This window comes from Aulonocara sp. 'chitande type north' Nkhata Bay, linkage group LG11 (assembly GCF_057382095.1).
Source record: "Aulonocara sp. 'chitande type north' Nkhata Bay isolate Kocher_YH1m ecotype deep benthic linkage group LG11, A_spYH_male_GT1.1, whole genome shotgun sequence".
Lineage (NCBI taxonomy): Eukaryota > Metazoa > Chordata > Actinopteri > Cichliformes > Cichlidae > Aulonocara > Aulonocara sp. 'chitande type north' Nkhata Bay.
The window spans coordinates 15,148,587-15,174,336 of NC_141354.1; the positions used below are offsets into that span (position 1 = coordinate 15,148,587).

General features: G+C 38.6%; 1 protein-coding gene across 2 annotated transcripts in view; it reads left to right on the plus strand.

Annotated features, from left to right (window-relative positions):
- Positions 1-25,750, plus strand: part of LOC147318685 (CUB and sushi domain-containing protein 3-like) — a 255,640-nt gene that overhangs the window by 28,901 nt on the left and 200,989 nt on the right. For both annotated transcript variants that reach the window (XM_086310755.1, XM_086310756.1), the window contains exon 3: positions 11,119-11,231. In XM_086310755.1, the coding sequence (XP_086166881.1) occupies positions 11,119-11,231 (113 nt within the window). The remainder of the gene's footprint in view (positions 1-11,118; positions 11,232-25,750) is intronic.

Below are 25,750 nucleotides of genomic sequence, written 5' to 3' on the forward strand. Positions count from 1 at the left end.
GTTGTAAAATTTCCTTGCTATTAAATATTACACAGTCAGAAAAACAGAAAAACACATTTTTCTGTAAAGTGACTTTAAGTAAATGACTGTAATTTGGCATCTTAATAAAAAACAATTTTAATGTGCTTTGCTATTTTTTTCTTGCTTTTTTTTGTATATTCATGGATAACAACGGTAATTATATTTTAGCATTTCTGATTTTGATTCATTTTTTTTCCATATGAGTCATATTTACTATTTTTGAAAGATTATGTAAGTGATGTGTCATGTCATTCCTTTTTAAGAAACATTACTAATAATAAAGGGTTAACATTTTGCTAAGCCACACGTCAGACATGATATTTTGCTTATATTTCACTTGGAGCTAATCCTGCCATTTAGAGAGAATGAGGGAAAAGTTGGTGTGAGACAAAAGTGAATGGCTCAGATTTTGATGGGTTTTTGCTTATACCACCCCAACCTCTGAATAGCAATGCTGCTCTTTGTGCTTTCTTCACACTTTTGTTGTTACCAAGTGGTGGATTTTTCTCTCATTGTGAGGCTATGTTGTGTGGTGCCAGAAAATGATAATTCCATGAGTCTGTGCCTCTAGGGCCCCAAGAGTATGCTAGAACTCATGCTCTTACACAATTAATTCTCCCCAAAACAAAAGTCATTGGGAAGGAGAACAGAACAAGTTTTTGTAACTTGTGTATGTTTTTCTTTGTTGAAGTTTGTCAAGAAAAGATTCAGCAAATACTTTCTCAGCAACTTGAAAAGTGCGTATTTCCATATGACAACGTCAGAACTTATGTTATTTTGAGCTTTTCCTTTTCTTTCCTCTTGTTGATGTGCTGTTGACTCAGGCGTCATTTCATCTGGAATAACTAAGAAGGTGCATGTAATAATAGGCAACCCTGTTCTTGGCTTTTCTTTTCCTCTTTGAGGGTATTCACAAATAGAAACCTTGATTAAGATTAAAGAGCTCTTTAATTTATTAATGCTATTAATTAATTAAATTCTGTACGGAACAAGACAAAAGCGACAATGAATTTTTAACATGAAAAAGAATTGACATCCCCGTGATGGACCTGATTAGTGTGTCTCCCCATTGATCTATGTATTCTCTTTGCTCTGTGAAGTTTTTTCCCCCCCTCATTCCTCTGACACTGTGCTGTACTTACATTATGTTCAATCCCTCATGCCTGAGAATGGCTTGGTGAAGCACTCATTATTGTACTGATATTATATGCTGAGAGTAGCAGAAGAGAGGAGAGTTATGGTGATTTTTATTCTACTGTTGCTTGCACAAATAAGCCCCTTTCAGACACGCACTTCTGTGCGGAACTGTAAACTGATGACATCTGAATGGGTCAGATTCTTGTATGAATGTGCACCCTTTTCATTTTTAACACAGCACAAGTGGGAATGCTACCTGTTACATTTAATGTATAGGCACACACACACACACAGAAATGGACTTTGTGCCTGTCTCTCTCACATCTTGACCTGCTCAGCTTATTAAAAGGTGCAATTTTTTCTGAACTCACAGTGGTTTTATATCTATATTTATATATATATATATATATATATATATATAGTCTGAACATGACATGAACACTTAATATGCTTTAATAAATTGCCGTACTTCTATATCTTTGGTCCATATGTCATATAATTCTGGACAGACATAGATGTAAACCGCCAGCTGACTGAGTTGACTGAGTGGTCCTCTCTATGTGTAGTTTTTGTTTCACTTTTTGATACAGTAAGTGTTTTACAAACACGTTGTCCCACCATGTGCCACCAGAACAGCTTCAGTATGACCTGCCATTGATTCTACAAGTCACAAGAGAAATAAAACACCCTCCAGATAATCCCGCTTGTGGTGTTCTCACAATGTTAGTGGAGAGCTGTAACATGTCAGGCTTGAATGTGTTAAATTGCGTTGACAACTGGTGACCGTAAAGGCTATAGCACATGATTCACATCATTTTCATACTCATCAAATCATTCAGTGAACCCACATGGCCTTTGACCGTACTGTTATGACAGTTTGCAAAACACTGGAAATTTAATCTATTGATTTGTATTCATGGACATGAATGTAACATTTTTCCCTAAATAACTGATACACAGCCTGTGGGTGGTTTTATAGTTTATTAGTTTTATTATATTGTGTCATGGCAGTTTGAGCACTACAGGGGTATCTATTCATTTTTGTTCACTGACGCTATTTGAAAGAGTGGTGGCATGTGTGTGGCATTTAAGAAATCCCTTTTTTGTACGTAATTTCTGCTTTAATTAACTTTTTCATTTGCCATTTGCTTGCATGTTCAATAATTTTCTTAAACCTGGTGATTAATTATGGCTCTTGTATCCAAAATGAGGTTTTCATTAAATAAAAGCAGGATTAATGGCTGTGTAATGGTTTTGTTGCGGCACTTTGTGGTGATGTGCATTGTGTTTGTTTTGTCATTTGGATGTGTCTGGAACTTTGATGCCACCTGTTATTAATTGAATTAATTTGATAGTGGCATTCGTGTGTGTGGGTGTGTGTTTGTCTGTATATATGGGTTCAGAATTTATACTGCATCTCGGAGCAAACATAAGCCATGAATTCCAAGGAAGTCTCTGTGGACTCCTGTGAGGGATTGTGGTGAGGCATCAGGGTAAGCGTATAAAATCATTATGTCTATGAGTAATCCCAGTAACATGGTAGTTTTAATAACTGTGAAATGGAGTTTGAAAGTGCCAGGATTCTTCCTCCATTTGGCCATCTAGCCAATGTAACCAAGCCTTGTTCAAATAGATAACCACTACCATTTCATGATCATTCTTATAAATCCTATAATGTTGTTATTTAGAATAGAGGACAACCACCTCAGTCAGACATTTTTGGTGAAGGCTGTATAGGAAAAGGCATGTCAAAATCCACTTGGAGTGTAAGAACAAACAAACAAAAAAGAAAAAAATTGATATTGGGGGTATACCTGCAGTTCCTTAATCCTTTACTTAGGACCTCTCCAAAAGTCCTCTTGTTTAGCTTTAACCTCCTAAGACCCGAACTCTTTCATGGCATGGATTTTAAATTTCTTATTGCTATTTAGGCTGATTGGGAGCCAATGAATGTAAAAATAAAGAATTACCAGATTTGATTTTTTTACCTGATTTATTTTCTGAGAAAAATTAGATCCACATATGAGGACATTTGCTTTAAATTTTGATAGAACAGTTGCAGTATAATATCCTTGTAAGTGGATATCAGGCCCTTGTAGAGCAAAATTTAGAACACCCAAAATGTGGTGTTCACATATGTGGAAGCCAGGTCCTAGGAGGCTAAAAAGAAGGATTTGGTGAGTCCGGTTCCACAGTTAGCATTATGTAGCCGGTAAACAGTTCAGTAGCATTTAAATTGCTTGATAAGAAACATCCATATGCTCATAGCATTTTTCTTTTTTAATTTAATTTTTAGAGGTTCAAAGCATTCTTCTATGACCTCTGGCATCAACATGACACTTTCACCCAGAGAGCTGCTGGTAACTGTATATTTTCTCTTTTTTTCAGACGATTATCTGTAAAGAAACCACCAACAACCATACCACACTCAAGCTCTCTTAAATCACCATTATTCCCTCACTGTGCTCAGTTTGAATTTCAGCAGGTCATGACTGCATGTCTAAATGCGTAGAGTTGCTGCCATGTGATTGGCTGATTAGATATTTGAATTAATGAGCAGTTGAGCAGATTTACCTAATAAAATGGACGGTAAGTGGATGACTGTAGAAAATTACAATATGATACTCTATCAAGTTAAAGATGTGTAGACAATTACACAGGGGAATATATGAGCATTCTAAACATCCTTCAGTTTGCTCATGTTTCATTTTCACTTTTCAATCCAATTAGTTACTTTAACCATATAAATTTTTTTTTTCACCTCAAGCCAGAAAAATGTAGAAATTAATTGACTGGATGATTTGACATTACCAACTGCTTTTTTTGTTTTTCTGTTGAGGCCCCCAACCCCATCACCCAGCCCTTTGTTTCCAACAGTAAACTGAAGGCAGGCAGTTCACTTTTATCTTTGCTTACTTGATAATATCAGCCACAACACTTAAGGCGCATTCTCCACTCCATCGCTTTTTGTTCTTTCTTCTTTCACTAAAAGAGGTCAAGAGCAGTGTAGCAACAAAGAGAGAGAGGCAGATACAACCAAAGAGACACAAAAAAACCCAACAAAACGACACAAATGGTGAACCAGTAAGATGGGTAGAAGAAAATTAAGAGTAAATAAACAACCAGAAACAGACAACCAGAAACAAGTGAGGGAGAGCGATTGTATAAAAGCTTCTGCAGAATTGAAGGAGAACCAAATGGAGGTAGACAGACACTGAGTTATAATAATAATAATAATGGATTGGATTTATATAGCGCTTTTCAAGGCACCCAAAGCGCTTTACAATGCCACTATTCATTCACTCTCGCATTCACACCAGTCTCACATGCCCTCTCCTCACGGTGCAAGTGCTATAGTGCCACACTAATCAAATGGTGGGAATTTTTGACACCTTCCTTTAGGGCTGAGGTAGGTAGCCCTTGCTTCAGGTGTAAGCAGGGCTGCAGCTGCTCAGTTAGCTCTCTGGTCCTTTGTCACAATATATATCTTTCTCACCAATGCCGAAGTGGCTTATCTAGAACCAGTAATGTGGATTCCCACCCCAAAAGGAAAACTTGGGATGGCAACATAAAACTGTGGGTCCTGAAGTTGGAATTGCTGATGTCAGTAGCTATAAGAGAGACTACAGAAAGAAATTCATGATTTGTAGATGATTTTACTTTTTTTTTTTTTACAACTGCAATTCCAGTGCATAATACTACCTAGTGTTTCATTTCTCAAACCTGTTGAATTGTTGCCTGATTTGCAAGAAGCACTGAGGCAGAACATGCACTGACTTACACTGCACTGGCACTGTGTCGATACAAAGCGGTAAGTCATTCTTTTTACCTTGGCATTGCTGTCATCCATTAGTTTTTCAGAAAGCTATTGCTCTATATCCAAGTGACACTCTTGTTGGACAAATGGTTTTGTGCATTCTGAAGTGTTTTACAATTTCTGTTCACTGAGCTGAACAGATTTTTTTTTTTACTTTTTTGTGAAAAAAAAAAAGCTGTTTAAACAATTCATAAAAGTTTCTTAGATGGGAACATACTGTATGCTTACTGAATACTGTGCTGCTATGATTATGGTTTTTGTTTTTAAACCGGCTTTAATGAAAGATGCTGTAATCAGTTTCTATCCTGCATCAATACACTTATTTTTACTGATAGGCTAAAAGTTGTAAGCTGCATTATCTACAGCTTATGATCATTTTTTAACTCAAAGTTTGGAATTTACTTGCCAGTATTTCTTATATAACCCTCCTTTCCACTCAGGCATATCACTGATGTGAAATACAGTGAGACGTGCTTTTGCATGTTAAAATGTGTTTTAAGATTAACAGTTACAGTCGACTTTACAAACTTATGCCAGGCATTAGTTTGCCTTTTATTCTTATTCTATTTTTTCATCACTTTGACTTTTACTTTCCTCAGTGATTCTAGACTACCACCCATGGTGAGATTAATCCATAATCGCATATTAAACATGCCTTCTTTGTACAATCTCAGATGGAAGTATACTGTAGCTTGCACTCTTCTGTCTGATATCCAAGTCTTATTCCTTATTTCTGAGACAGCAGGCCCCTTGGTGTTGATTTGTTAATGATATTCCAACCATTTAACTGATACCCTTGTTGCCAAAGCAACAAGCTGCAGCAAACAGCAGATGTACATTTTTGCATTTTGTTTGATACTTCTCTGGTACTGTATAGGTAGGAAACTTATTTCCCCTTGTTAATCCATTCATCACCCAAGTGGTAAAGACATCCCCACCATACACATATACGTATGTATATGAACCATTTTTGGGTTCTACCGTTTTGTCCTGTCACTGATACAGAGGATATTTACTTTGCCCACTTAGAGAGTCTTAAAAATGTTACCATCCTTGGATAATTGGTTAATCTTTGACCTGTATTTATCATATAAATTAGGACATAGAACACATTCCTGCTCATTTTCACTCTCTGTGATTCTCACAGTGAACTAGAATTCGAGCAAGCGGTCACCTCAGCAAAATGAAAACTTTTTTGTTCTCCATTTGGATTCTGGGACAATAAATGTACATCTCACTCCTGAGAGGACAGTTTGGAGAAAGCATTAACTTGTTTTCAAAAAATAAATAAATAAATGGAAGCAAGTGACTGTTAACAATTTTAGAGACTGCAAGGATTGATGGCAGCAGCATTAGTAGTGATTCCTTTGGTGATTCCCATACAGTTCAGCATCTTTGATCTTCATCCAGAACAGGACAGGAGAGGGATACTGCTTTTGCCTGGAGGGACAGGGACTTCATTCTCAGAGGAACCCCACTGGGGAACCTTCCTCAGTAATCAACTCAGATACATTGCTGACAGGCTGGGGAGCCATCTGGGAACGTAGGACAGAGAGGGGCATGTGGAAACCCCCTTGATCGTCAGAACATATTAATGTACTCTGACTGAGGGCTAATTTATCTTGCTTCCAGGGGTTTGTTGCCACTCATACATCACAGCCACGTGCTGGTGTGAATAGACAGCACTGCAGTGTGCCGTATAAATCACTGTTGTAACGATCTCTGTGCTGCCTTCAGGTGGCAAGAGAGCTGCCAACTTGGGTGTGGCCTCAACTGATCCAGCAGACTTTGATGAGTCAGCACCAATCTGTGCCTACATGCTGTGTCACGAGAAGTATTAGAATACATTTCCTCTAATTTCCCAAGTCCACCAGTTCGGTTTCTTCATGCTGGCCAGATTCAGCCAATGAAATGACACCTGTAGTAATTGAAGTCTTGAGTAGATGTTCTGGTGCAAATAGACTGTAAATTTGGCATCCCTCAAAGCTGGAGTTTTTTTTTTCAATAGGGGCTCTTCTTGTTTGAAAAAAAAAAATCACAGTTAAAAGAACTCTATGAGAAGGTGCTCCCTTATTCGCTTATTTAGCAATTTCATGAGCATTTGTGCTCAAACACTAGTTTTAAGTCTTCTTTTCTGTTCCCCTTGAAAAATATATAGAGTAAAATTAACTTTAATATGCTTTAAGATGAAAATAACTGGTGATTGACAAGTCATTACTCATACATGGACATCTCTGGTTCTTACAGATCTACCCTCATTCTTCTGAGAAATTTGTTTTTGTTGTTTTAATTATTGTGGAAAGTAGAAGTAAATCACAATAATTTTGTCTTCATTAAAATGTATTTAGATATTGCAAATTGATGATAATTCATCCTATTTGTCATGACACACTTCTCTTCCCTACATAAGCTGCCTTTGTAAGTTAAAAGTATCAGTATCTATATTCGTATCTGCAATACTGGCCCTGTACAGTGGAACTCCGACTTACGAAATTAATTCGTTCCAGAGGGTCTTTCTCAAGTCAAAATTTTCATAAGTCGAAGCACCATTTTCCATCGCCTTTTGAGTGAGGTGATGCTGGCTGAAGACGAAGTTCTTGGTGGAGGCTGAAGAAAGCATACGTATGCATGCATACATACGTACGTGTACATGTACATAACATTATGGAATTTAATTCTAAACTTTAAAACTTAAACTTACATATACGTTAATTAATGTACGTACGTACACTGTGCAATGATATTTTTTTAACATTTTTTTAAACTCGCTCATATTTATGCCTTATGCAGGCCCCATTATGAATGAATGAACGATAGGCTAATTGCAAATGAAAAGCACACGAAATAGCGCATCGCAACAACAATACGTCTTTCACGTGGAACAGCGAAACACATTTCGCAAACGAATTTTGTTACACGGGCATTTTGTCATACCACGGGCAAAAATATTGCCATTAAGTGCCTTCGTAACTTGAATTTTTCGTTAAATGGGGTCTTTGTAATTTGCAGTATCCAACAGCACTATCATTAAAACAGATTTTTGTTCCATATTATCCAGACCTTGTCTAGACTATGGACTATTGAAAGATTTTACAGAATAGATGAGCATAGATGTGCAATTCCACTGTGAGGTTCAGAAATTGTAGATTCTTTCATTCCTCAGGACCCTTTAGTATCATTCTAACTATCATGTGCTGCCTCTTGGCCAGGACTCCCTTGAAAAAGAGGTTTTTGATCTCAGCGGGACATTCCTGGTTAAATAAAGGTTAAATAAAAAATAAAGAAAAATCATTCTAATGCATTAGTAATGTGATGCATTCTAATTATCTCAAAATCAGTTGCACTCATAACATGTCCTTGTCTTTGCAGACAAGCAGAATAAGTGTTTCTTATGTGGAGGCATGTTTCCATGCCTGTAGTTTAAGCGGATGCTTGTTCAGATTTTCAACTTTAAAATAGTCCAACATTATGCTGACCTGCAAAGCTGAGACGTGAGACCTGTCCACATTTGAAATTTGAGGTTTGGGAGTATAGAAGGGGGTATAGAATTTTGATGCATACCTAGACTTGTCACCTCTTAATCCCTTTCAATGCCAGATTTAGAAACACTGTCTCCACATAATGTCGGCTAAACCCATGGCATCCTCACTCCTTTGCTGTTTAGTGCTGATATGATGACAGTGCAATACTTCAGTTTTCTGTTTTATTATCCACCTGTGATCATAAGAACATGTTTTTGCCTTTTTTTTCTCTAGATTTTTGGATGATTTTAGGAGAAGCATTCCTCTCTCTACCCTGTGTATATTGGTATACTGCATCATTTTTTTGTCTCTCTCCTAATTTCTCTATATCACGTATATCATGTTGCCATAGCAGCACTTTTCCTCTTCTTTCTACACTCAGTTTTTATAGGCATTGGTGAAAGAAAAAAAATTCTTTGTCAATTTGTTATTTGTGGATATAATAATTCAGTCTTCATTTGCTGCACTTCTCCAGTAACCATTTCAGGTCAAGGCTTTTTAGTGTCATTGTGTAACTGCATTGCACTCAAGCTGATGAGTGCCATCAATATCTGTGTGAGCATGCACTCTGAAGCCACTGATTGTTCTGTTCTTGTCTGTTCTGCTCAGCCAATAATTAGTTCCCCCATGCATCCTCCTCCCTAGACATGGGGTAAGGAGAGCAATTTTAAAGACTGCTCAGCTTGACATCAAACTGTAATTCACTGAAAGCATGTAACTATTACACAAAATGGCACCGTAGACCCCTCCAACCCCCGTCTTCCTGTTGAAATGGCAAAGAAAGAATTGTTTTGCAAAAGAAAGGCTGAGGATTCGTTTGCTAAATGCAGCAGCGGCCAGTGGCGGGACCAAAGGGAAAGGCCAGGTTTACACACTTGTCTTTTCAATGTGACTTTTGTGCTTGATAGCACAGAGCCAAAGTCATGTCAAACTGATGCCTCCATGCGTGACATTCTAATGCCAGCTATATCATGAGATTTGTTTCCACTCCACATCCGTAAGAATTTTGGTGCACTTTTTTTCTTTCTGTGCAGAGACTGGTATAGTTTTCGTTCCTCCTTTCTCTCCACTCTGTACAGTGTGGGCGCTGAGTAGGCTTTGAGTGACATTCCCCTTATTATCTAGGTTGTAACCAGTTGAGAGATTTCAGTAAATGTCATTGGTCAAAAACATTAATAAGTAAGATAATGAAAAGTGGTAAATAATGTTTCAGTGTGTTACCTGTCTCTTGTGTTTTTCTAGTTATTTTTAAAGACTCCAACAAGGTGTTCTGATTGTGCAACCTTTTATTTGCTTTTAATTGACCCACCAGGCAAATTATGTACAATGATCTTTTTTTACATTAAGCTTCTAAGATTACCCTTTTTTCTTTCCGTTATTCAGTAACGGCATGCAGCAGCTGATGTTAAGCAATATCTTGGCATGCTGGGCTGTGCCTGCAAAAAAGGGTGATTTTTTACTACACAGTTCACAGTGCTGTAATTGTAAACTCTATTGAAGTTGTAAATACAGCACCTTCTTCATTACTGTCACTTGGGAAGTTTCTGTTTTTGCACATTTGGCCTGCTGCAGACATTATTTACCTGGCTTATTGTCAAACAGAGATTTGGTCACACATATGGCTCCAAAAATGTGTAATAAAAAAGAAAAAGCGAGAAAACGAGAGGGCAATAGAAAAGGAGACATTTTGTTTCATGCACAACTTTAGTTCATGCTTCGTTGCCTGGCTTACAGCAGTGGAAGGTCGATAGAACATTAGCAACTGCCGCTGAGGAATGGTCAGCAACACATCTTGTTTACGACGTCGTGAAAGTAAATGGATTTGTTTGGGTCTGCACCTAATTTGAAATGCAGTAATGAAGCAGTCTGTTACAATGCAGCTGCCAGCCCTCACAGGCCAACCAACAATGGGGAAGGTTCCCGCTTGGGTTTTGATTGTATAGTACTGAGTATATTACTGCTGGACAAATTGCATCACAATTCTCAGAGCTGTTCTGTTTTATTAGACCCAAAATGCTATGGCACACTGCTGCTGTGAGGACTTTTAAATTGTCGTTATATGTAACAAGTTTAACTGTGTGTGAAGTCGTTGGATTTTGTTCGCACACATCTCTCAACAGAAAAATGTAAATTACAGTAATTTACCTTCACAGGTAGCCTAGCTGATTTAAATAAAAAAACAAACAAGCATATATTTAATATGTTCAATTTCAGCCTCACGAGTTTTTAAGTTGTCTGTTTAGAATTGTTAATTTTTCAAAGGAGAAACAAAAGCATAATTGGATTCAGGAGTATTCACAGGGGATGCTGAACCTCCATTACTGGAGGTCTGAGTTTCCCTTGAACTTGTTTTATTTTAGCTTGTGGAATCTAAAAAGTGCATCCTGTTTGTATTTACAAAAAATAAATAAATATACAGATTTATATAACATATGACAGGTTTTTGTGGATGCCATCACATAGTTCAAGTTCATAAAAAAAACTCATTTCTTATGTTCCATGTTTGAAAGTGAGGTTTCTTTTTTCAGGGGGCATCTTATTTCATGCTGGTGTAAAGGATGTGGAAATGTTATGAATTCAGTCATGCATTCAGTTCTGAGGTCTCTTTTTCCTATTCTACAGGTTAACAGGATTTACCATCCCTCCACCTGTTACCAGTTCTGGCTCTATTTTTTCCCTGAGGCTTACCAGTGACTTTGCAGTAAGCGCTCATGGATTTAAGGTAGCTTATGAAGGTAAGGACAGCATAATTTTCTGCTCTTTGTCTCTTCCTGTCATTCTTTCATACATAGTATGGCAAAAAATGTGTGTATTAATGTGTAATATGCAGTGTTAGAAACTATGATGAAGTAGCTGTGTTCATTTAGAAGAAAAATCCTTCTGCCAGGAGAAGGAGACAACATTTATTCTTACGAGAAGGAACCTGTGATCACACTTACCGCACCTGATTTCCTTTAGGGCTTCCACTGTTGAGTTATGGAAACATTAGGCTCTTCAATTAAGCAAATTAATCCAATATTTTCCAAATCCAACATCCCTCCCCCAAAGTCCAGAACCTTTCCTGCGACTCCAGAGGTGGATCTGAAATTGCTTGGCAGATGGCGATGGGAATTAGTTGAACTAATGGATGCACTGAGTTATCTGTGTTGGAGCAGAGCTGAGTGCAGCGGGGAGCTGTCTAAATATGAGCAATCCTTCTGTGACCATCTTGTTCATTCCTGCTCTTTTCCCCGTCTGCTGTTTCAGGTGAAAGCGTTCATTCATCCATCTCTGTGTCTCGTTCTTTTTCCATTCTTACTTTACGTTTTGTCTTAATGTTTTCCTTTCCTTCCCTCCTTGGGTATCAACTTGTTCGCTTGCCTAGTCCCCACGACCTTCTATCTGTACAGCCAATTCGAAAAAAGTTGAGATGCTGTGTAAAATGTAATTCTGTAATTTGAAATTGATGGCAGCACCATTTCTTAAAGAAGTTGGGACACAGCCATGTTTACCTCTTTAGTCTGGAGGACATGATGTTTGTGTTTTCTAAAATGAATTTCAAATAGTCCATTTTTAATGAGCTTTGGTCCAGAAAGACAGCAACATTTCTTGATTATGTTCACATATGGCTTTTTCTTTGCATGTTAAAGCTGTGACCTGCATTCGTGGATGTCACAGTCAGTGTCACAGATGTCACAGGAAGTGTTTCTGAGCCTATTCACTGATTTCACTGACAGAATCATGCCTATTTTTAGTGCAATGGTGCCCAAGTACCCGAAGATCATGTGTTTTCGACACTGATTTCCAGCCTTGTCCCCTGCACACAGAGATTTCTCCAGATTCTTTGAATCATTTGGTAATATTATGCACTTTAGATGATGTGATCGTTAAAGTCTTCACAATTTTACACAGAGAAACATTATTCTGAATTAATTTTTTTAATGTTTATTATTTTTTGTAGATCGATTAAACTCTGTCCATTTTAATGAGTAACTCTGCCTCTCTTTTATTATCCCATTACTGGACTGTTGCCAGGTAACCTAATTAGTTACTCCAACTGTCTCCTTTTTAGTACCACGTACTTTTCCATCTCCTTGTTGTCCCCATCCCAAATTTTTTGACCCAGGTTGCTGCCATAAAATTCAAAATGAGCTAATATTTTCATGAAATTGTAAAGGTCTAAATTTAAACAGCTATTTAAATAGTTATATAAACAATATGTTTATGTCCAGTTTTGGATAAATTGGGTTCATGAGATTTGCAAATCACCACATTGTGTTTTAAATAACATTTTACACAGCATCCTGACCTTTTTTTTTTTTAAACTTGTGTTATATTTGTTTCTTTAGCTTTTTTGCACTCTTCTACACCCTTTTTTCTTACTTTCTGCTTGAATCGTTCACTAACAGGCTGACCCCGTCCTTGAGACCCTCTATCTTCATCTTCCCACCTGCCCCAGACCTAGCCAGCCAAGGTCATTTCCCCTGTCCATCTGCCACTGAGACTTTCTCCATCTTTACTCTTTCTGCCTCTTTTTTTCCTGAGCGTGACTGCATTTCCTTTCCTGCATCAATTTTTTTTGTGTCTCTCTTGCTCTTCCCTGGGTGGTTTGGTTGTATTCCAGTTTCTGCGTGTTTACTCTCCAACACAATTTCATGCTGATGGGGATATTTAACACATCGTTACACATAAGGCACAGCTTTATTCCTGTTTTCTTAGCAGCACTGTAGTTAAAACTACAGTTGAGAATATTTGCAAACATGTACAATAGGCAACATAATATCAAAGCGGTTTATTTCATTTCGTAGCTAGTACATTACTGTAACTGTAACTTCGGTCGTTGCTGTGCTTTTTGGAAGTCGAATTTCCCAGAGGAACCCACCCGAGGGATTAATAAAGTTCTATCTTATCTTATCTCTCTTATCTTAATCAGGAAAATGTTTCGTTTGAAAATTTTACACTCTATGTTTCACTGTAACATGCAGTGTAACATTGAGTTTGTTAGGCCTATCACTCATTCTTTAATGGCTCATTGTGGCAATGCTGTTTCTCAAAAATATCAGTGTGTTTTTTTAAATCATCTGCTGGTTTAAAGTGTGTAACTGAGAGCACGATTTGAGAGAACCAGTTAGTATGAAAACTAATCCTGGTCCCGTCATTCTATCCTTCATGTAGTTGTCAAACCTTTGAAACAAGAATTCATTTCAAGCCTTTAACCTAACACTAAGCACTTGCTTTACATGCCTAAACCTAATCGCTGTTAGTTTACGGCCATGTGGCGCTGTTTTGATGCACTCATCTGTGACTTAACATCATAGCCTTGAGGTGCACTCTTCCGCCTCCTCTGCCTCATTTGGGCCTCATTTGGATGTTTACTGATCTACTTTTTGTCCATTGGGCAACACGCAATCTAGGAAGACTTGAGTGACACGTGGTGGCCTGTGCCCTGCCTTTGAACCTACTACTCCAAAACTACTACTCCACCAAAAAATGTTTTGGTGGAGTAGTAGTTTTTCTAGTCAGAGATTCTTATGAGTGCTACATTTAAAAAAAGTTCAGTGTACTCCTCCATAATGTATTCATTTTCACATCTGAGTAACTGTCACAGTACCATTGTTCCTTGTTATATTGCTGTGGTTATCCACATCTCGCACATGAATATGTATGTGCTGCTCATTCTTATGTTTTAAAATGTGTTATGATAGAATTATTATTGCAATTAAGTGGAACTGAATCTACATGCATTTGAAGGACACGGCCAGATGGAGATGCTGTCAGTCTTTTATATAGTTTCCTATAATGCACAACAATCCATCAAACATTCTCCAGCAACCAGTGGTTTTATTTATTTTTTTTTTATTTGTCGTGCCTACTTTCTTGTACTACCACAATTCTGTCAGAGTGACCTTTATGCTTACTCACGGCCTGGAAGGATCATGCTGCATTTATAAGGGAGTGGAGATACAGGCTTTTTCTACAACACTGCTAAACAATGGCCACTAGTGCTTTAGAGATACAGCAGTGCATTGTACATATGCTGGTAGCAAAGGTATCTGCTTGCCCTTTGTTGCAGGGAGTGTGTTTTCAACAAAACAAAAAAAAAAGTATTTGTCTGCTTGTCTTAAATCTTTCCCACTGGCATTTCATCCACCACTGTTGTTTGAGGACTCTTTGAAGGACAGCTGACCCATACAATGCAATTTCATCTTGTCCCCCTGAATCATTTCATTTGTGTTTCATTTGTGTAGCAATCCAGATTTTCCACTGAGTTGGACATATATGTTTGTATGTCTGTGCATGTCGATGTGTTATTTGCTCTGTGATCCAACATGGCTTTAGTCAGTGCTCTTTTCCACTCCTGCATAAAACAGCTCAGCTCGGCAGCCTGCTCACAGGCAATCTACCCAGGCGATTCCTGTGGGGAAAGTATGCTGCATGTGTGCTCACAAACACTGCCACTCCGTCAAACTTCCATCTTCTTCAAAGGGCTACACAGTCATTAGATATACAAGGGGAAAAAATAGCACAGCCCAAGAGAAATCTCGCACCCAACTACCCCATTTGCTATTTCACATAACTCACTTGTTACCACTGTGATGAGGATAATGCAAGCCCTTCTCATTGTCTTTATGTGAATTTTAAGCAAAAACTGAACAGGAGTGTTTGCTATGAGGATGTTCTGGTCTTTTGTCGTTTTTCTTTGTTTTGAAATACATTTGACATATTCTGTTAACATTATTGTAAAGAAGAAATAATTTCCTTAGACTTTACATATAATTCTGAATTTATTTCGCACACTGGGCAATGCTTTGTTAGGCTAAAAGACCTCAGTTTATAAGGTAAATTTGCATTCACTGTTCCACCAAAAGTCGAGTCTGCACAGGTTTTCATGTTTAGCACAAGCCCCCAGTGTTGGGGAGCAGCTGTTTTCACAAGGTTCGGTTCTATCAACAGTTTATTTAAGGCCCTCCAGACAGCACCACTTGTTAGCTCAAGGCTAACACTGCATCTCACACACTTAATATCTTTAGGGGGTGCTTTAAATCCTCATAAAATCTGAAACCCTGATTCAATGTTACGTGCGGGCTCTTATTCAAAGTACTACTTTCTTTTCCTAAAAATTTCCGTGTGGTTACATAGCGAGCAGGTTTTAGTACTTTTTCCCCTTCGTATGATAAAAGACTTTATCTAAAGCAACAGCTTCAAAGATCTGCAATGTGTCCTGTGAATTCATTCAAGGGCTACATCTGTCTGACACATTAGTTATGACTTTCCATACACCGAAGGGCAGTGAGTCAGTGCGGGTATAATTATAGTGGGGATGCATCTATTACTTTTTAATTAGTGACCTGGGGTTACTTTTTCAAAACATTTACTTTCGAGAAATAGTCCTTTGTTTCACTCTGTAGTTCTCTTAAAGAGAAGTCTGGATTAGATTGCCTGAAATTTACCCTAAGCAAGTTTCAATGGTATATTAGTCTGTTGTGTTTTTTTTGTTTAGTTTTTATTTTTGCTCTTACAGAGAATGGGCATCAGACCTGTGAATCTATACATCAGATCCTTTAGCAACATTGAGCCCTGAATAAACGTCTACGGTTTGTTTTTTTTTTAAGTTTAATACTTTATCTAAAGCTTAAAAATGCTTGAAAAAACATTATACCCTTGCAAAAGAAATCAATATAAGTCCATGAGAAGTTATTGAGGAGAGTTACATTTCTTATAAAATGTAATGTCATCCTGAAAAATAATTTCATCACATTTTTATTTGGCTGAGTGCGGTCTGCCCAATGTCCCAGCAACATCTGGTAGCTGAAATTAAAACTGGCTCTGTTCAGGTGCAAACTGAGGTTCACAGGGTACAATCTGCTTTTGGGTATGGTTTGGAGCCCATGAATCAAAGGACGCAAGTTGATATATTCTTGTTGTTACGACCTCTGGCCTCAGGTGGCCCCGCCTTCCTCTATGGAAATCAAAGCGTTCCAGGACTCACGGGTGATTGGCTGGCCAGGGACCTATGCCCGCCCAACTTCATGCAGATCAGAGTGTGTCAGTCCACACACACCATTGGCTGCTGCAGGAGCCTTGAACACGACGGACCAATGACGCGCCTGCCTGCATTTACTGGGAAGCATAAAAGGCTGAGGATTCTTCATTTCTGGGGGACTTGTTGATGTGAACAGACTGTGTAGACTGTCCCTCCTGCCTTTGCAACACCTGACGATTTTCTACAGTACACAGTCATGGCATTCGGCATGTATAACTAGGGGTGGGTTTTGATTATCGATTTGGTCTGGATAACGTGATATCGATTCATTAAAATCCTGAATTGATTTTTTAATATAAATTTATTTTGCCCGAAACGCCAGAATCTCAGGTTAAACCTCACAAAATGTCTACAACCACCAAACAGCTAAAACAGTAAATGAGAGCAGGTACACGGATTCTACACAAAGACGCGGACCCAACGCATCTGAATGAGTGAGATGTCGCCTTTCTCACCCGAATGCATGTACAGGGATACGCCGTCGGGGCTGAAAGCCAAAAGCTCACTGATTTTGAAGCGTCGGCAGGTCCGCGCTTTGTGTTTACGTCTTTTTTGCGCTAGATTCTGAAGCTGCAGGTTTTATCTCTCTCCAAACAATATTGACTGAACCAGCAGCAAAAGATGATCCAAACTGCACTTATCATAAACATCGCCACGAATTTCCTCTTACTTTTGCTGTTTTGCTTCCACCACGATAAAATCACACTTCATGTAGAGCACGTTCTCTCTCTCTTTAAATCGATAATAAAAACCTACCCCTACTTATTACCCACCAGTCTACGGTGTCGGCAGCTGTTTTTTGTTGTTGTTGTTTTTTCTTACTTCCGACAAGAAAGCCTCATTTCCGCTGTTCAATACTGAACAAATTAAAACTTTTTAAAATTATGCAAAACTGCAAAATGCTTTGCGGTGTCTCTAATCAAACCTCTGTAACTTTGCTGTGCTTCACTTCATTTTTGACTGCACAATATTTTTAAGGTCATCTGCCATAAAAACCCAGACCAGGAAAAATGCCTTCATGTTTTTCTGTGTTTTATCCTCAGTTACTTTGACACAAAGGAATCTGCTGTAATGCTTACACCTTTGATAAAATCTCACAAGTGTCAGGTTTCTTTTTATAGATATAAAAATATTGATATGTATTGATAAGTGATCAGAATTATAATATTTCTGACTGTCTGAGGCAAAATTTCCCCGAATCGAATCGAATTGAATCGAATCGTGGATTGAATCGATTCAGGACCTTGTGAATCGGGATGGAATCAATTCTAGAAATCAGTGACGATACCCAGCCCGATGTGTAACGCTCCTGCCACCTTCCAGAGGCTGATAAATAAAGTCCTCCGTGGCCTGTCCAACTGCAGTACCTACCTAGATGATCTAGTAATTTATACAGAAACATGGAAAGATCATTTGGAAACTCTACGTCAGAGATTTCACCGTTTGGCTCAAGCTACTCTAACTCTCAACTTAGCTAAGTGTGAGTTTTCCAAAGCTACAGTGACGTACTTGGGCAGGGAGGTGGGACGTGGACAGGTCCGGCCCATTGATGCCAAAGTGGCAGTGATTAAAGAGTTCCCCACACCTACCACCAGGCGTGAGTTGCGTAGGTTTTTAGGGATGGTGCAGAAACTACAGAAACTTTTGTAAAAATTTCTCCTCTGTAGTCAAGCCATTGACTGACCTACTCAGCCCAAAGGTTGAGTTTATATGGTCAAGTGAGTGTCAAGATGCTTTTGAGAGTGCAAAAGCCCTTCTCTGCCACACCCCTGTGTTATCTGCACCTGATTTGACGCGACCATTCAAACTTGAGGTTGATGCCAGTGCTGTCGGGGCTGGGGCAGTGCTGTTGCAAGAAGACTTGCAGGGTTTGGACCACCCCATTTGTTACTTTTCCCGCAAGTTTAATAAAAATCAGTTAAACTACTCCACCATTGAAAAGGAGACCCTGGCTTTGTTGTTGGCTCTTCAGCACTTTCATGTATACCTGGGGTCCAGCATGTTACCTCTTGTTGTGTACACTGACCACAACCCACTCGTGTTCCTTGCTCGCATGTTTAATCATAACCAACGCCTTATGCGCTGGGCTCTGTTGCTGCAGGAATACAACTTAAGTATTTACCACAAAAAGGGGTCTGGAAATGTTTTATAGCTGTTGCATGTGCATTTCAGAATCCAAATGCCTGAAGCAATCTGGACACATGGACATTTAACCAGCCAGCTCCCTAGCACAAAGTCTGCTTGATTTCTAATTGTACCCATGTGAATATAGTACGAGTAATTCTCAAATGAATTCACGCTGAACGATGTGCCTTAACTAGCACCACGGTGAGAAACAGCAACTTGGGACAATGTTCCAGCCTAATTCTTTTAGCATTTTCTAAAGTAAAAAATCTGGAGGAATGTGAATTAAAGATTGCTAAGATTTTCCTTGGGATTTGCATTGGGAATGACAAGGGTAGACAGGACTAGGAATGAGTATATCAGCTCACAAAGGATGGGTCATGCACAAAGTGAAAATAAGAAGATTAAGCTCATTTGGACATGTATGATGGAGAGATACTGGGTATATTGGGAGACAGATATTGCTGAAGAGCGACTTGCCAAGCAAGAAGGAAAGAGGAAGGGCAAAAATGCCATAAGGTGCAAGCATCTGTTACAATAGTGCTCTGCATTTCCCTCTATGTTTTCCTGTTTTACCAAAATAAGTGTCAAACTCTTTTTTTAAACCTTTTTTTGAAAACTGTCTCCTGCCTGACCTCATGTATTATAATAGTAGATTTAAATATTAAACTTCTAGAGAGAAAAGCTTGAAATATATAAAAATTCTACTTTTTTTTCCTAATATGCCTGTGTATAATACAGTTGTTTATATTAGGGAATGAGGGATATTATATATGTGTGTATATATATATATATGTATACACACACACACACACACACATATATATATATATATATATATATATATATATATATATATATATATATATATATATATATATATAAACACCCAGCTCGCCCCTGTGGGTGGTTTATCCTTCAAGCTCGGGTCCTCTACCAGAGGCCTGGGAGCTTGAGGGTCCTGCGCAGTATCTTAGCTGTTCCCAGGACTGCGCTCTTCTGGACAGAGATCTCTGATGTTATTCCCGGGATCTGCTGGAGCCACTCGCCTAGCTTGGGAGTCACCGCACCTAGTGCTCCGATTACCACGGGGACCACCGTTACCTTCACCCTCCACATCCTCTCGAGCTCTTCTCTGAGCCCTTGGTATTTCTCCAGCTTCTCGTGTTCCTTCTTCCTGATATTGCTGTTATTCAGAACCGCTACATTTATCACTACGGCCGTCTTCTTCTGTTTGTCTACCACCACTATGTCCGGTTGGTTAGCCACCACCGGCCACCACCACCACCACTATGCCGGCCACTTGGTTATGGCGTTCCATGTATGCCTTGGAAATGATGGTGGCTAACCAACCGGACATAGTAGTGGTAGACAAACAGAAGAAGACGGCCGTAGTGATAAATGTAGCGGTTCCCAATGACAGCAACATCAGTGAGAAGGAACACGAGAAGCTCGAGAAATACCAAGGGCTCAGAGAAGAGCTCAAGAAAATGTGGAGGGTGAAGGTAACAGTGGTCCTGATGGTAATCGGGGTACTAGGTGCGGTGACTCCCAAACTAGGTGAGTGGCTCCAGCAGATCCCAGGAACAACATTGGAGATCTCTGTCCAAAAGAGCACAGTCCTGGGAACAGCTAAGATACTGCGCAGGACCCTCAAGCTCCCAGGCCTCTGGTAGAGAACCCGAGCCTGAAGGATAGACCACCCGCAGGGGCAAATGGGGGATTCTTTTATATATATAGATAGATGTAGATATATAGATATAGAGAGAGAGATCACAGTGTTATGGTCACCCAAACCTCACCCTCCATCTCCACACACATGTGTAATAAGTATAAAGTACAGTATGCTATGCACTGGTTGCTCAACAGCTGACCTTGTTTTCTTTCAACATCATTGGCACACTTCTGTGGCAATAAGTCATCCAAGGAATGCTTGGCACCATGTTTCAGCAGCCAGGCTCTTGACGCAGACTTTTTTTTAATTGGCCTATAAATGATAAATAGCTAAATCCCACTGTGCCTTTGGTATTTTCCGAAGAATATGACAATTCGAGTAATGTTGATGTCCAGTCACAAGGTAGTGATATGATGGAAGGCTTTGCAGGAAAAAGAATAGTTTGTGATTGACATTTCTGAATAACATCTGGTGCATACAGCTGCCTCCCTGACCGGTTGCCTTTTTTTTTTTTTTTTTTTTTTTGTGCCGTGTACGGATTATTTTTGGATGCTAATATTTTCAGCTCAGCGTTGTGCTGAATTTAAATCTGACATTCTCTGCATCAAACTGTAAAGGGTTGTTGTGGTGAGTTTGTAGATATTTAGATTGCCTTTGATGTGCTTAGTCACACTTTGTTGAACTTCACAAATTTGATATTTCAAACAAATACATTTCAATTTCACAGGCTCTCTGTAGCTCCCACAGAGACGTAGTTTCTGTTTGTTGTTCGGGATCATGCTGTGCAATGCAGGGATGCCTACTTTTCTTGCAGCCTGCAGTACATAGCTATATTTAATAATTTGAAACTAGGAAAAAACCTCAAAACAACAGATGAATGGCTGAGATTGTTTTGTCCTCGCATGTAGGCATCGGTCAACAATAAGCTACTACAAGCGACAAGTTTATATTCTACTGTCTTTGTCCTCAGGTTTACATAAGACAGACGGGTATTTTAAATGATCTTATTATTGTACCATATATCTAAGTGACATCGTACAATGTGTCACCTAGAATTAATCATGTGTCTGCATTAATAATGTGCATGCATAAAAAGGCCCATTACACATGGACCCCTTTAGACTTTCTACTATATAAGTTTAAAAGAATGTTTCAAGTTGGCATCATAATATGAGAATGCAATATATTGCTCCCAATGTTTCATTTAGCAGTCTCAAAGAAAATGCAATCAACCTGAAATTCTTTGTGCCTTCTTTAGAAAGTAATTAATATTTTTTAGTATTATTTAATTTTTTTAACCTTATACAATAAGTAAAGCTACAGTGTATGGTAGGTGAACAAATGGTCACTGTAGCATTAGATCTGTTTAAGCATTAGTATTTTACCAGCAGTAGTTGGCATTTTCTCAAGATAATTTAAAAAAAAGTCACACATGCTTTATTAACAGTGCATTATATTTGTACTTTATTTTTTATATTGCATTCATTACATATCATACATCATTACAGAGGAATGTGTTTATGAAAACCTGTGGGGAGAAGAGGATTAGTGATTGGATTAAAAAACACCCAAACTTTAAAAATCCTGGAAATTAACATTAGAAATGTGACTTCAGCATTAGGGTCTCTAATACACTGCTCTATATCCCTCTCCATCTGTTTATCCATTCATATATCCATCTGATAACTCAGTTTATATGTGTGTAAAAATGCCTTTTTGATTCCAGGTTTACCAAACAGATGGTACGTACCAAAAATAGTAATTTTATTTGATTGTGTGATCAGTTCCCACGAATGAAGTCTTATAACCCTTTCTACACGAGAACTGTGGATTAAATACTGTAGTTGTTGTGAATGCAGTTATGTAACGGGTTTTTGTTCTGTTTTTAACCATAAAAATCTGTACGTCTTTGAAAAACACTGTACAACTACAGTGTCTCATGTATTTTTTAACAAATGGAAAAAACATCAAAAGAAAAACCTACACATTTGACCACTATATTACTTTGGGGGGCATTATATTGACATGGTTTGAAACCACCTGTCTTTTCTATTCTGATGAGAGTTGTGGAGTGGTGTTGAGATAAGATGACAAGGAAATGTTGGCTGACATATGTGAATATAAAAAAATTATGTGAATTATATGCTATTACATTATCAGTCACTAAAAGTCAATGTTTATATGCTTGGTCCTTGTTTACAATTGACTAGCCAAAGGACACAATTTTTTTTTTTACAATTTTGGTGTTATTAATTTAATTCACACTCTTTTTGCTAGCAAACTGATTATTTAGAACAATAAACCCCCAAAACAAAAAAAAAATAAAAAAACTAAGTACACTTTTCTTGCTTCTTTAGGCCTTAAGAGGATAAGTAGCAGCCAGACCTATCGTGTCTATAAAAGCAGACGTTTTGGCAGCTTGCTGGTCTAGAGCATTGTGGGAAAATCACTCCAAGGTCAGATCATGCAATATTCAACAAAAAAAAAAATAAAATATGTACAAACACCTCATACCAACTGCCAAGCATGGAGGTGGAGAGGTGATGATTCGGGGCTTTTCTGCAGCTGTAGCCGTAGGAGTTTGCCATGAATTCCTCTGTATATTAAAGTGTTTTAGAGTCAAATGTGAGGCCATCCGTCCAACAGCTACAGCTTCACTGAAACTGGCTCATGCAACAGGCAAATGATCTTAAGTGCACCATCTGGAGCCTATCCCAGCTGTCATAGGGCAAGAGGCAGGGTACACCCTGGACAGGTCGCCAGTCTGTCGCAGGGCCAACACACAGGGACAGACAACCATTCACACTCACATTCACTCGCACATTCACACCTAGTGGCAATTTGGATTATCCAATTAACCTATCCCCACAAGCTGCATGTCTTTGGATGGTGGGAGGAAGCCGGAGTACCCGGAGAGAACCCACGCAAACACGGGGAGAACATGCAAACTCCATACAGAAAGACCCCGGCCTGATGGTAGAATTGAACTCAGGACCTTCTTGCTGTCCGGCAGCAGTGCTAACCACCGTGCTGCCCTGTCTGTAACTGCTCAACTTTTTTTTTTTTTTTTGTCTGTAACTGCTCAAGAAAAAAAAATTGCTTATTGTCCTGCAAACTGGTTTGAAAGAAAAGTACAATTTAGCCACGCTGGATGTGTGCTGGAGAAACACTGGGAAGAAATTCGGATTCTCCAATAAAACTGAAATATATCCCAGAAAATGATGTTAAAAAAAAACCTACAGGATGGAATAGCTCATTACAGTGGTTAATGACAACTTACAGTTTATCTTTATCAAAAAAAGTCCTTCCAGGTATCCTCAGAATATAATAATCAGACTCTGTCATTGAGAAGAAGTGGGTAGACCTTGTAATTTCTAGTGCGTGGCTTCTTGATTGATATTTACCGTAATTGTCGGGCTACAAGCCGCTACTTTTTGCACAAGCTTTGAACCCTGCGCCTTTTAGTCAGGTGTGGCTTTTCTATGGATTGTCCATGATTTTTGTCATATCGTAAGACGATTTGTTTTGTTTGTTCCGCTGTTGTACGGCACTACGTTGCCTGGCGGAAGGGCATGTGATCAGACACACACTATCGGGGTTCAAGAGTGGTATGTTGGTCACATGTTCATCCGCCAGGCAACATAGTGCCGTACAAGTAGCGCCATCTCTTTCCTGACAATTCCCTTTGTGCATATTCTCTTACATATGATAAGTCATTATTGAAACACCTGCGGCTTTTAGTCAGGTGCGGCTAATGTATGTACAAAACAGGATTTTCCCCTGAGTTTAGCTTGTGCGGCTAATATTCAGGTGCGCTTTGTAGTCCGGGAAATACGGTAGCTTTAAGAAGGGGATAATGGCAACAAAGTGTTTAAAATATGCATATCCCTAGTTCCAAAAAGGTTGTAAGGCTGTGTAAAATTCTAATAAAAATAGAATGCAATGATTTCCAAAAAAAAACATCTTTTGTTCACAAAAAACAAATAAAAGAAAGACATTTTAAGAATAAAATGGCTCATTTTGAAATTGTTGGCAGAAACGTGTCTCAAAAAATGTCTGAAAGAAGTTGGTAAGCAGCCATGTTTATCCGTCTTCTTTTAACAACACTCCATAAACATCTGGCAACTGAGGAGAATGGCTGCTGTGTTTTTGGGAGACGAATATTATCTCATTCTTGCCTCATACAGAATTCTAATTGACCAACATTTTTGGGTGTTCTTTGCCATAGTTTTCGTTTCATGATACACCAAATGTTTTCAGATAGTGAAAGCTCCGGAAGGCAGGCAGCTGGTTTAGCACCCAGACTCTTCTACTGTAAAGCCAAATTGTTGTAATAGGTGCAGTAAGATGTTTATAATCGTCTTGCTGAAATATGTAGGCCATTCCCTGAAAAAGACATCATCTGGATGGGAGCATATGTTGCCCTATAACATGTATATACTTTTATGGGGCCTTTGCTAGATGTATAAGCTGCCAATTCCATAGGCACCAATGCACCCCCATACCATCAGAGATGCAGGCTTTCAAACTGAGTGCTGATAATGAGCAGTTAACAAGATTTCCCTTCTCCTCTTTAGTCTGGAGGATGTAATGTCTGCGTTTTCAAAAAAAGAATTTCAAATTTCATTTTGTGGGGCCACAGAACAGTTTTCCACTTCCTCACAGTGCATTTTCAATGAGCTTTGGCCCAGAAAGACAGCAGTGTTTCTTTATCATATTTACATATGGCTTCTTCTTTGCATGTCAGAGCTTTAACCTGCATTTGTGGATTGAACTGTGTTCACAGAAAATGGTTTCTAAAAGTGTTCCTGAGCCCATGCAGTGATTTTCATGACAGTAGCATGCCAGTTTTTAATGTAGTGCTGCCTGAGGGTTTGACGATGAGGGGGCATTCAATATTGATTTTTTTAGCCTTGTGCCTTGCACACAGAGATTTCTGCAGATTCTCAGAATCTTTTGATATTATGTACTGTGGATGATGAGCTGTTCACAGTCTTTGCAATTTGCATTAAGTCACATTACTTTGAAATTGTAACATAATTTACGGACTGTTTTTTGGGGGGGCTAAACCTCTGTATATCTTTACATCTGACTAACTCTGCCTGTCTAAGATGCTCCTTTATATGGAATCAGGTTACAAACCTCTTGCCAATTAGTTCCAGAGGTTCAGCCCAATGTTTCCATCCAGGACATAAAAAAGAAAAAAAGAAAAATCATTTGTTATTCAAGTTCAGTGCCTTAGATCACTCACTGTGAGATTATTTGAAGGGTACAACATTTAAATTCTGAGTTTTAATTTAACTTGGGTTACATTCATAAAAATGACTGTGTAGTAGATATCCCATTAACACAGCACTCAAAATGTAGGAGTTCAGAAGTAACTGATAGCTACATGTCATATTTAATGTTATGTGAGAATCTTTTTCTTCTTT